The sequence below is a fragment of the Ictalurus punctatus genome, chromosome 7 (assembly GCF_001660625.3).
Source record: "Ictalurus punctatus breed USDA103 chromosome 7, Coco_2.0, whole genome shotgun sequence".
NCBI lineage: Eukaryota > Metazoa > Chordata > Actinopteri > Siluriformes > Ictaluridae > Ictalurus > Ictalurus punctatus.
This window is the reverse complement of record NC_030422.2, coordinates 32,319,222-32,332,582: the sequence shown is the minus strand read 5'-3', so window position 1 is coordinate 32,332,582 and position 13,361 is coordinate 32,319,222. Positions and strand designations below refer to the sequence as shown.

General features: G+C 38.2%; 2 protein-coding genes across 4 annotated transcripts in view; both read left to right on the top strand.

Annotated features, from left to right (window-relative positions):
- The first annotated feature begins 3,176 nt into the window (after positions 1–3,176).
- On the top strand, positions 3,177–7,518 carry LOC108268251 (E3 ubiquitin-protein ligase TRIM39). The gene is made up of 7 exons (XM_053681710.1): positions 3,177–3,309; positions 3,821–4,404; positions 4,493–4,588; positions 4,699–4,932; positions 5,028–5,175; positions 6,086–6,112; positions 6,214–7,518. Exons 2-7 carry the CDS (start codon positions 3,823–3,825, stop codon positions 6,756–6,758), a joined length of 1,632 nt encoding a protein of 543 aa, XP_053537685.1. The 5' UTR covers positions 3,177–3,309; positions 3,821–3,822; the 3' UTR covers positions 6,759–7,518.
- A 4,144-nt stretch (positions 7,519–11,662) lies between these two features.
- dnajb6b (DnaJ heat shock protein family (Hsp40) member B6b) overlaps positions 11,663–13,361 on the top strand; it is a 50,436-nt gene continuing 48,737 nt past the window's right edge. Inside the window, exon 1 of one of the 3 annotated variants that reach the window (XM_053681725.1) lies at positions 11,663–11,800. The gene's annotated coding sequence lies outside the window, so the exon portion shown is untranslated. Of the gene's footprint in view, positions 11,801–12,061; positions 12,326–13,361 lie in introns of those variants that run through there. The other 2 variants (XM_017473117.3, XM_053681726.1) reach the window with 2 other exon arrangements.

Genomic DNA, 13,361 nt, shown 5'->3' with positions numbered 1-13,361 from the left:
AGAGAAAGAGGAAGTACAAAGAGTTTTGTACTTTTGCGTCTGTCTCTTGGTGATGAACGCTACACAGATTAATGATAGTGTGAATATGTCACATATATCAGTATTTCAAGAGGTGCTAAAATGTGGTTTCGTTCTTTTCATGGTATGAAACTGCGTCAGCTTCTGCTTTTTATGCACATATGTGCAAAACTTAGGTCTACACTAATTTCTAACTATTTTGTTGGCAGTCTCAATGTTAATAGCTAAATGCTAAATGTGACATTAAAATATGAACTCAATATCCATCCATCCATCTTCTATACCGCTTACTACTTTTCAGGGTCACGGGGAACCTGGAGCCTATCTCAGGGAGCATCGGGCACAAGGTGGGGTACACCCCATCGCACCCAGGGTGCCAATCTATCGCAGGGCACACAAACACAAATTCACAAACTACGGACATTTTAGACACGCCGATCAGCCTACCATGCATGTCTTTAGACTGGGGGAGGAAACCGGAGTACCCGGAGGAAACCCCCGCAGCACGGGGAGAACATGCAAACTCCACACACACGGTGGGAAACGAACCCCCGACTCTGAAAGTGTGAGGGGAACATGCTAACCACTAAGCCACCGTGCGCCCTGTATGTACTCAATACAGACAATTAAGCAAGTCTACAGGGAGTTTGGCCTCCCTCATGTAGGACATCAATAGAGTAGCTCCTTAGCAGCTAGCCAGCTACTATAAATAACATTAGCTATGCTAATGAACAAATGACACCTGTTATACTCACCTCAACATGTCTTTTACAATCATATACCCCATCATGGACAATCGAAAAGTCACTGTTGAAAACTTGTAATACTGTTGTTATTATTGACCCCTATGGAACAGGGGTACACTTTAGTGTAGTCTGGGGTGAAGTGCCTTTTGTATTATCTTTTTTTTTTCTTGGACACTCTGCCATGACGCTGCATAACAAACAGTGATACTGAACTACAGCAGTACACTGAACTGATGGATGAACTGAAGAGAGAGGCTGTGTACGAAACCGCATACTTACCCACTATATATAGCAGGTGAAAATCAGTATTCCAGAAGAGGAGAATGTCCGAATTCTAAGTATGTGAGAAACAGTAGGTGAGAAATACCCGGATGGCGTACTGCTTCAGGTGAGATTTTACAGCATGCCACAGATGCACACTATGCAGGTCAAACAATCCCATGATGCAATGGGATTGCTGCAGACGAGCTCAGAAAAAAACACTGAAGACAGTGTCGGCTCTTTCTAAGTATTAAACCTTGGTTAAATAGGACTTGTTTAATAACACCCGAATAAATCGTTACTTGTTTAAGATTTTTGTGCCTTGTTGGCAGCCTCGGCAGCCTCTGCGCTCTCAAAGTGCACATATCTGAAACTATAAAGAGAGCACTTTTTAAATAGAGCTCACAACATCGTATTCTATTAGATATCGAATAAACCTTGAAATGTACTTAACTGCAAATTAATTTCACTTAACACTGTCCCAGTTTGGCAAAGAGATGTAGAAATGGTGAAGTCAGGTAAATTGGGACAGGTCAGAATAATGACATTTGCTTCAGGTATTTTAAGGTTTGAAAATTGTCATGACTAATATATTCCACATATTTATGATGCATATATGAATGAGCTTTGCTTTTACTTCAAATCAGGTACATATGTTTATATTGAAATCATTTTTTTGGATATTAATGATGTTAATGCTGCTATAGCTGTAAGAAATTATGGAGTGTTACCAAGCCAAAGTCTTTATATGTCGTCATTTTTACTTAGTGTCAGATGGTCAGACAACAAAACAATATATATGATGTAGAGTAGGAATACTGTTAAGGTGTGTTAGATATGTTTGTATCACCATCGACCCGATGCTGAAAGTTGATAAAAGCGTATGGAGTGATGTGCCGGTCCTCTTGTTCCCGCAGAGGCGGAGAGAGTGAACTCGTCCGACAGAGCTGAACTTCTCCAAGAGCATGGACTTGGTCACATCAGGGTGAAGATCACCAACATAGAGTGATGCCATTTGGAATCTAGCACTGTTCACGTCACGTAGAAACTAAAACAAACATTCCACTTCTGTTTTTGCAGTTTTATAGGGAAATAAAGGGTTTTATTTATTTATTTATTTATTTATTTATTTATTTATTTATTTATTATTTTAGTTTCTTTGAGCATCTCTCTGACAAAATCAGTTTTTCCGGAGCACTTGCTCCTTTGTTTTACAGTAAAACCCAGCAGCCTTCATGTTTTGTTTTTTTTTGTTTGTTTTTTTGGTCTGAAATGTGGTGTATTATGTAATATTCTGCTTTCTTTACTGACATACAAAAATAATTATGCAACATTTAATTTTTTGCTGGAAAACTAATGTTTGGAAATTTAAACTTTTTTGAACTGACTTGATAATGTGGAATAAATAAAATAAAAATCTATAACAAAGTTTGTGTTAAAAAATGGCGCTCCCTCTGACACTCACACGCACACGACACACACACACACACAACACACACACAATGAATAATACAATGAATGAATACATTAAAACTGCATGAATTTATTTATTAATATGAATATAAAATGTATTATGTTTATAAATATGAATATAAATACTTTTTTATGCACCCATATTGCACATGGTAGGTGTGAGTTAAATAAAAGGGCTTCAGCTTTCTGGCGTTTTTCACTGAACATCTGTCAGGATCATCATGAGAGAGTGTATAAAACAAAAAGACCAAAATTCTGCATTAGTGATGATTAAGAAAACTGGAAACAGAAGGATGATTGTTGATATAATAAACTACACTGTGATGTTTGTTTTATAAATTATTTTCAGTAAAATATGTGTGAAGAACTGATGTTTGTTTTTACCCTGACAGTTTTTTTTTTTATTAATAAATGCTTTAATATAATATAAACGTGTTTCTCTTCTCTTGTGAAGTACAACACTGATATTTTTTAATGTACACCACATTTCTCCAGCACATTCCTATGACAAAATTAACATCATTATTAAAAATACTACTGAACATGTACACAGTGCAGATTTTATTACAGAGATGGAGACAGTATAAAACGCTGTTGTTCACTGGGGGAATTTCCCCCATCTAGTGACCAGAACCTGTAATTACAAGTCGAGTAAAAGTCAAACATTGGGCGTGTCTCTTATGACGTCACTCAGCTGAAACGAAAGTCAAGCTCAAAGCCGTTTCATGACCAAAACCAGATCCTTTCAGCAGGACACAGTCTCCAGTTTGAAGCTTCTCTCTCTTTCTTCGAGGGATTAAAACCACTGCAGGTGAACACTAAGAGAACAGGAACAAGAGGAAAAAGAGGGGAATCAGGAGGAAAAGAGAAATAGAAATTTCTAAGTAGTGCTACAGATGAGACTACTTCCTGTTTGTATAGTTGTTTTTCACTTGATTTCTATGAAACTGTTTAAAATACACTGGATCTGTTCCAGTTCAGTTCCTCTTCAGGATAAAACACACAGGGCTTTCATCTTAAAGAACAGGATTTTAGCTCACATTAAACATAAGATAAATGTATTAATAAATATTTCAGAGTGAGAGGTGAGACTACTTCCTGTTTCTATCAGTAACTATTGTTCGTTTTGTCATTTACTAACTGCTCAAAGTGCACTGGGTTTGTCACAGTTCAAGTGGATTTTATGTGTTTACTCACACAGAGAAAGTTATATTTTACTCTAACAGCACGACACTGAGAGCTTTAGTTCTGGATAATTTTCATGAATAATGTGTAAAGTTATCTGTGGTCTAAATCCACTCTCATGGTGTCTCCTGTGTCAGTCATGGCTTCCTCCAGCAGTGTCCTGTGTGAAGATCAGCTCCAGTGCTCCATCTGTCTGGATGTGTTCACTGATCCAGTCTCTACTCCATGTGGACACAACTTCTGTATGATCTGTCTCAAAGAGTTCTGGGACAGCAGTTCACACTGCCAGTGTCCAGTGTGTAAGAAGGAATTCCCTAAAAGACCTGAGTTATGTGTGAATACGTTCATCTCTGGACTTGCTGCTCCGTTTAAGAAGTCAGTTCAGGAGAAATCCAGCAGCGCTGCAGAAAAACCGACCCAATCTCTGGTGCTCTGTGAAGCCTGCTCTGAAGAGAAGTGTGTAGCCGTGAAGTCCTGCCTGATCTGTATGGCCTCTTACTGCAAGACTCACCTGGAACCTCATGAGAGAGTTTCTTCATTGATGAAGCACAAACTGATGGAGCCTGTGGAGAACCTGGAGGACTACATCTGCCAGAAACATGAGAGACCCCTGGAGCTGTTCTGTAGAGACGACCAGAAGTGTGTGTGTCAGTTCTGTACTGAGACAGACCACAAAACTCACAACACTGTTCCTATAGAGGAGGAGAGTGGAGAGAAGAAGGTGAGAGACTGAAAATTAATGATGCATATTTAACACAAATATCACCTTTATTTTTAATAAGTTTATACATAATATATATTTTTCTCAGACTGAGTTGGGGAAGACACGAGCAGAAGTTCAGCAGATGATCCAGGAGCGACTGAAGAAGATTGAGGAAATCAAACACTCTGTAGAACGCAATAAAGTGAGTCTCTTAACTAACCTACACAATAACGTCTTTATAAAAACACATTAGGAGAATCCTGATATAATCATATGAAATAAAATCATTTAGCTCGATGTGTCTCCTGTTAGAAAAACACAGAGAAGGAGAAAGCAGACGGTGTGGAGATCTTCAGTGCTCTGATGCGCTGCATTGAGAGAAGCCAGGCTGAGCTGCTTCAGGTGATGGAGGAGAAGCAGAAAGCAGCAGAGAAGCAGGCTGAAGAGTTGATTAAAGAGCTGGAGCAGGAAATAACTGAGCTAAAGAGGAGAAACACTGAGCTGGAGCAGATCTCACACACTGAGGATCACCTCCACCTCCTACAGGTCAGAGTCCCTCTGTTTCTCAATAGCAATGCAGCACATGACAGGACAGCAGTCCCCATGCTGAGGGATTTCTCCTCTCTCCTGCTGTACTGTAGATTTACCCGTCACTGTGCAGCCCTCCACACACCCAGGACTGGACTGACGTCACAATTAACTCTCATCTGAGTCTGGAGCCTCTGAGGAGAGCTCTGTCTCAGCTTCAGGAAACTCTCAGTGAGGAAATGGAGAAGCTTCCCGAGATTAGTAAGTGTTTAATGATCTCTAAGAATATGTTGATTCAGAAATGTATGAAGAAATGTCCTGATAACAGAAATGCATGAATTGTACAGTGTACATTTAGAGATATTTGATCTGATGTAAGTTATAAAGCTCTGTGTTAGGAAAATAATCAACAAAGGGGAGGTAAGATGAAGCAGTAACTGTTGCATCCCAAAGTTATTATTTTTTTCTTATAACAGCTTTTCCCAAAGAGTTTATTCATCTTATACCACAGAAATATGCCAACATTTTATTTATAGAAGTATAACATGTCACACTTTTTATCCATTTATAGTTACAGTATATTGAGTGTTGTGAAACATCCATGAAACAAGTTAGTTTCTGTTCTCACTTCCGTTATAGCAGCTATAAACAGTCATTTCCTTACAAGCTTCTCTTTTTCTCACTCATGTTAATCAGATAAAAACACACCTAGTCCTATTAACAAGAAGCTACAAAGTGTAAACTCCTCTGTCCTGAAGATGTCAGAAATCTTAAAGTTACAGCTTTACCTCTGACTGTCACAAAGCGCTGACACTGGAGACTCCTTCCATAAATGTTACAGAAATAAAGGTTACAGAAATGATTATACATGTTTTTTTATAAAAAAAAGCATCTGCGTACAAGTCCCTGTGAATGAGCTGTTACTATAGAAACGCTAAGGTATTAGAACGAGTGCGTTAATATAAACCTGTGATTTGCAGCTGCACTACTGTCAGAGCTGCTGTTCTAGAAAATTAATCAACACCAATCAGAACTCAACAGCACTGTGGTGTAATCTGTAATAAAATATTTAGATCAATATGATGTTTGTGTTTTAGTTTTATTGTTACAGTACTTTGTTATTGCTCATAATTTTAAACTCTCCAATTATCCAATATTATTTTCCCAACAGAACTGAAGAGAATTCAGCAATATGCAGGTTTGTGAGCTCTTATTGATCACATGACTAAATCTATATTTCTTCACTGTTACACACTGTGCAATGATAAAACTGATGTACGCTGTGTTTCTGTCTCTCAGTGGATGTGACTCTGGATCCTGATACAGCTCATCCTTGTCTCATCCTGTCTGATGATGGGAAACAAGTTACATGTGGAGATAAGAGACAGGATCTACCTGACAACCCAGAGAGGTTTAATATTTGTGCCTGTGTGTTGGGAAAGGAGGGATTCTCCTCAAGGAGATTTTACTATGAGGTGCAGGTCAGAGGGAAGACTCAGTGGGATTTAGGAGTGGTCCGAGAGTCCATTAACAGGAAAGGGGCGATTACAGCCAGTCCTAAATATGGATACTGGAGTGTGTGTCTGAGGAATGAGACTGAATATAAGGCTCTGGACTCTCCTCGTGTTTCCCTCTCCTTGAAACCGGCTCCTCAGAAGGTGGGGGTGTTTGTGGATTATGAGGAGGGTCTGATCTCCTTCTATGATGTTGATGTAAAATCTCATATCTACTCTTTCACTGGTCAGACTTTCACTGAGAAACTTTATCCATTCTTCAGCCCCTGTCCCAATGATGGAGGTAAAAATTCAGCACCACTGATCATCTGTCCTGTTAGTCAAATCTAATATAAATTTCTAAAACTGACTTTTATTTCTTAATAAAAATGAAAACAGTGCTGTTATTATCTGACATTTGTTTTAAGTTTAATTATAAATGATGTTTACATTTTATTTATGTGTAAAATGTAAATGTTTTACTGTCGCTCTCATTGTGATGATCCTCCGTGCTAAAGTGGTCTAATCCTGTCAGGATCCATCATCACTCCTGTAACTGATCTTCAAATCACATTTACTCAAATACATTCTCACTTTTCATTTAGAATACATTTTTTTAAAGAAAATGTTTAAATTTGGCTTAGATTTAATAATGCAAGCTATTTTTATTGGCAATATGTCATCACGGCAAACCAGCTACTCCATTTCCCAGAATGCATCAACAACTACATACATGGCTGAAGAGGACTACACTTCCCAATGTAACACACAGACACGTCACCTTCTCATGAGGACTAATCTCACACACCTGTTCCTGATCACAATCATCACACCACACTATAATAGAGTCTGTTCAAACACTTGAACAAGTGAGGAGTGTACGCTCAGTTGTCTTGTCTCTGTTGTTATCAAGCCTGCTATCGTGTCTGTTTATTCTGGTGTTTTGACTTTGCTCACGTGTATGATGTCGTCTTGTTGCCCTGCCCTACTTGTGCTGTTTGCCTGATCACCTGACCTCTGCATGTTCATGATTATTGTCTTCTGCCTTATCCTTTGGCTGCTGTTGTTGTTGTTGTTGTTGTTGTTGTTTCATTAAACTGCCATACCTGCACTTGCTTCTGCCCTGCGAATGCATTACGTGACACAATAACTGGAGAAATAAGTAGTATACTTTATTTTGTCATTTTCAGTGTTCTGAAGGTTGTTTCTACATCAAATTAAGACCAATGCACTAAGAAATATATATATATTTTTTCAGACTGTGCAGTTAGCTTCCACATCCATAAACACAAAATAAATATAAAATTGTATAAAATTGTCAAATATATAAATTATTGACAGCCTTTAATGTACAGTTAATATTATTTTAATATTATAAACTATTATTTTTTGAAGACACTTGAGACACATCTCTAACTCAGCTTTTACAGCTTTATAAATGAGGGTGTGTTTCATATAAATTAGATTAGCTATGAGGGAAAGTTAGAGTGCTGTGTGCATTGGATATGTAAATAAGGGACTAGTGGGCGGAGCTTGTCTCCACGCATAATCTGTCACTCTCGCTCCCTGCAGTGCCACGACCGACCACCAGAGGTCGCGCTCTCCTTAGTCTTCATTTCATTTCCTCTAATCATTTTCCTCACCACACTGTGTGAGTTTTAAAGTTATAATACTAATAATTATCTGGTGCGGATGCGGCAGAAGATGAAGTATTTCTTTATTTGTAAAGTAACATCTTTCTTTAGGCTAGTTTTGTTGCTGTGATACGCACCATTATGTCATAGTATTTTTTTTTTATTGAAATATTCAGACTTTATTCTAGTAATATCATATATTATGACTTTTTCCCCTCAAAACGGGTAATGGTGGACCTGACTGCAAAAGACTGGAAAATAAAGTTCATTTTAGAATTTTCTATCTATCTGCATAAATATGACCTAAAATATCATCAGGTCTTCACACAAGTCCTAAGCGTAGACAAATAGAACCCATTTAGACAAATGAATATTATACTTGGTCATTTATTTATTGAGTGGCAAAAGTATGTGAACGTGTACTGTAATACAGTAGTTTGCGAGGTCACAAAGGGACCCTGGGTAACTTCTGAGCAACTAAAGACTTCTCTCACATTGGCTAATGTTCATATTCATGAGTCCACCATCAGGAGAACACTGAACAACAATGGTGTGCATGGCAGGACTGCAAGGAGAAAGCCAATGCTCTCCATAAAGAACATTGCTGACCTTCTGCAGTTTGCTGGACAGTATTTACTGATCTGCAAGACCTTCTCTGGTCTGAGACAATTAATTCTATGAGGAAATTAATTTTACTGAAATTTATAAATATTGATACATAGAATAAACAGAAATACATTTTTATCACTGTACTTTTTTGTGTTTTGGTTTTATTGTTACAGTATTTTGTTGTAAATGATAACAATCAAGCATTTAAGCCCACCAAATAAAATTGTAACAGCAAATATCTGTGTCTAAAATTTTTATAGCAGAACTGAAGAGAATTCAACATTATGCAGGTTTGTGAGCTCTTATTGATCACATGACTAAATCTATATTTCTTCACTGTTACACACTGTGCAATGATAAAACTGATGTATGCTGTGTTTCTGTCTCTCAGTGGATGTGACTCTGGATCCTGATACAGCGAATCCTGAACTCATCCTGTCTGATGATGGGAAATAAGTTACATGTGGAGACAAGAGACAGGATCTACCTGATAACCCAGAGAGGTTTAATCGTTGTCCCTGTGTACTGGGAAAGGAGGGATTCTCCTCAGGGAGATTTTACTATGAGGTGCAGGTCAGAGGGAAGACTCAGTGGGATTTAGGAGTGGTCCGAGAGTCCATTAACAGGAAAGGGGCGATTACACTCAGTCCTGATGATGGATACTGGAGTGTGTGTCTGAGGAATGAGACTGAATATTATGCTCTGGACTTTCCTCATGTCTCCCTCTCCTTGAAACCGGCTCCTCAGAAGGTGGGGGTGTTTGTGGATTATGAGGAGGGTCTGATCTCCTTCTATGATGTTGATGTAAAATCTCATATCTACTCTTTCACTGGTCAGACTTTCACTGAGAAACTTTATCCATACTTCAGCCCCTGTTACAGTGATGGAGGTAAAAATTCAGCACCACTGATCATCTGTTAGTCAAATATAATCCTAATTTTCTACTCTTAAAAAGTACTCTTATTCTTAATAAAGATGAAAACCCTGTTAGTATTTGCAGTTAGTAACTGCATCTAAATGTGGTTTCACATTAAAATATAAACATCTGTATCAGTAGAATTTAATTGTAAAATGTAAAATGGTTTTACTGTCGCTGTCGTGGTTTTAATGTTTGTGATCCAGCTGCATGATAAATAAATTTCAGGGTTTTTCCGCATCCTACTCTGTGTGCCTTACATTCCCGTCCCTCCATGCCTCTGTGTACGTTCACACTAGGAAAGACAAAGTAACAGCAGACCAATCATTTTCTATGTACGTGTGCATGGAGCTGCAAACTGTGGTTTTCTTATCCTGTCATATACGACCTCTCATTTAAGGTGTATAGAGAAATTATGAAGAAAAATAAAAACCTGTGGTGAGTGTACAGTACGTAGCTAGTACAATAGGCAGTGTCCTGACTGACCACCAGAGGGCGCACTCTCATTTCATTTAATGTAATAATATTCTTTGCCAAAATGTATGAGTTTTGAGCTGTGATTCCTGATTTACTTTGTAGTACTTTATGTACATGTCTGTCTGGCCCTGTGTTTATGAATTTACTTCTTAATTATGTAACTGCTATAAATAATTAGCTTTAGGGATTAAGTATAAGTAGTTAATCCTTCTGTCTGTGCATTGTATGTACAGTGAGGGAAATAAGTATAGGACACATCAACATTTTTATCAGTAAATTTATTTCCTATGAGGTTATTCACATGAAATTTTCACCAGACATGGGTATTAACTCACAAAATCCAGAAATATAAAGAATTCATAACATTAAAGTCGTCTGACTTGAATCCAATTGAACAAGATTCAGACAGTGGCATTGCATTACACATTTACTATAAATGCATTTGGACAATTGTAAATGTGCTAATCTATGATCTATCTCTCAGATAGTACATACTGTATATGACATATCCTCTGGAAGTTTGGGGAGAGGTATATGCTAAGTTTACTATAGTAATATAAAGTCTATATAATATTTTACCAACAGCAGAGCTTAGTCCTGATGGTTTCCGTTTCCACTACCACTGTACAGTACATTTGCATGGCTCTTCCCTGGTGAAAAAATCAAATAAAACAAAAGAAACCATTACAGAAATTCTAATCATTTCCACTACAAATACCATTACAAAACACCATCTAACCATTAAAACAACTACCATTATTGGTCCTTAATAGTATCCACTAGACATATCACGGCACCAATAGAAGGCAACAAACTAGCAGTAGAAACCCACAGGGACCATTACACTTTCCATTAAAACCAATACAATTCCCACGAAAACCTTTACAAATACTAAACACTACAAGGGTTTCTTTATTTTTTTTATTTATTTATTTTTTTTACTAGCAAAAAATTATTAACCTCAATCACTAGCTCTCTCCTGAAAAATCCAGAAAACACTGGAGACTCCTTCCTTAAACGTTAAATAGGCCAAACGTCTCCTTACAGTAAACCTCACCATCTCAACATACACGTCTTTTAAATTGAGAGTTTATGTCAATGATCTGTTACCATGGAAACAATGACTACGTTTACATGAACAGCAGTAATCTAATTATTTACCTTAATCTGAGTAAGATAATAATGTGATTAAGGTGTTTACATGAGTCGCTTTTAGAATACTCCTGTCATGTTCCCGTTTTACATGTTATAGAACATAATTAGATTAACAGCACACGTCATTACGTCCCTCCAGAATTTCACGTATCAACATACAGTTGGTCTTCGTTATGGTACCGTGTACAGTTTTGGGTGTTTTTATTTAATTTTTTTGCAAACGCTTTAAGTGCGGTTAATTATTAGTCATGCTATACGTGCTAATAGACAACTGCTTGAAGCGGTGGGTGTGTCCCAAATCGCGTAGTTACCGTCTATATAGTAGCCGAGATACATGTATTTTTCCCCACTACAGGCCTATAGTAGGAAAGTATGCGATTTGGGAGACAGCCGAACTCTCTTGTTCGCCGTTAAACGTAAAACTGCCGTGTGTGATCGTGTCCTGTCGCAAAATGCGGTGAACACTCTCACACGACGTTCATTATGTGATTAAGGTGTTTACATGTCACTACTACATGTCCATAATGCGACTAAAACAGGAGTACTCCACCTGTGTTAATTAGATTATTGCTTACTTCGATTATGACCTTAATTAGATTAAGGTAAGTAAAAATGGCTGTTTACATGGTAGTTTCTTAATTAGAGTATGGTCTTGATCGGATTAAAAGTGGATTATTGTTGTCCATGTAAACGCAGCTAATAACGCGTTAGAAACAGTGCATTCATAATATACATTACAGGAAACCTTGTCCGATAGAACAAACTCCGGAGAGAAACCGCGAATATGGCAACCCTGAGTAGAGACGCGAACGTTGCACAGCAGCGCGCATGCGCGGGGTGTAGACACGCGTTATCTATGCGGCGCATGCGCAGAAGCTGTTCTGCGCGTTGGGCAGCGCAGTGGCGACAGAAGTCTCTGGAATAAACTCTCGTTTGTGGTTTTATTAAAATCTGGAGTTCTCGGGGTTTTCCTCTGTTTATTTCTAATCGATACTAGGCGAGCTACGAGCACAAGTGGTGCGCATTATCACACGGAGAACTGACATAAAAAAAATAAATAAAGCGACTTTATCATCAATAAACAGAAGGAGGTCAGAGACAGGAGAGCCGCACGCGCTGAGCAGCAGGTCTGTAATTCAAATAAACATGCATGTCTTTATTTATTTATTTATTTATTTACATGTGTTGACTTTGGATGTTGGTGGTTCAGTAGGCCTGTAGAAATGGGTTTTTACATACATGTAGGAATTACATATGTTTAAATGAGCTGTGGAGCTGGTACTTTACCTGCTGTGAAGAGAATGAAGTTCCCTGTTCATCCAGGTGATACCCTGGTGGCTTTTTTTTTCTTTTCCAGAAACTTCCTCACACTAATCATTTAGAAAAGAGTCTGTAACAGAGAAATGAAGTTGTCTGAGTGGAAAAAAAGACTTCCAGAGAGTCTGTTATGATCCTGATATTCTAACGAGCATCTCTAAAGCCAGAAGAACCTTCTAGAAACCTTTTCACAAAGCTCACAGCCATGTCCCTCTTTTTATTTATTTGTTTATTACTATTATATTTTTTTAAATGGACCGTTTTGGTCAGCTGTTTTGGAATAATCCATACCGTGGTACCTGGTACCTTTCCTAACTGGGAACTATCCAGCATTCCCAACATTCCAGTGTTCTCCTGTTACTGGAAAACCTTGTGTTGTAATAAAGTGGAAGTGTTGCCGTGGTAGCAGTAATGTCCCTGGAGGAGTTCTTACCTGCGTACCTGTGTTTATATCGAAAATGTATTTGTAGCTTGTGCATTTAGTTCTGCTTTCCACATACAACCAACACTTGTTATTTAGAACAAATAATCCCGTGAAACATGAAGAAGGCTTTATTGGTCACATACACAATACAGCGCAGTGAAATTGTTTTCTTCACGTATCCCAGATTGTTAGGAAGCTGGGGTCAGAGCACAGAGTCAGCCATGATACAGTGCCCCTTCGAGTAAAGAGGGTTAAGGGCCTTGCTCAAGGGTCCAACAGGGGCAGCTTGGCAGGGGTGGGGCTTGAACCCTGGCCTTCTAACAAGTAACCCAGAGCACAGGGGTGTTTCTAGATTTTGGACACTATTGGGGCACAGGCCCTCTGAGAATTTTACAGAAGTACCTAAAAATGTTTAGGAGGGT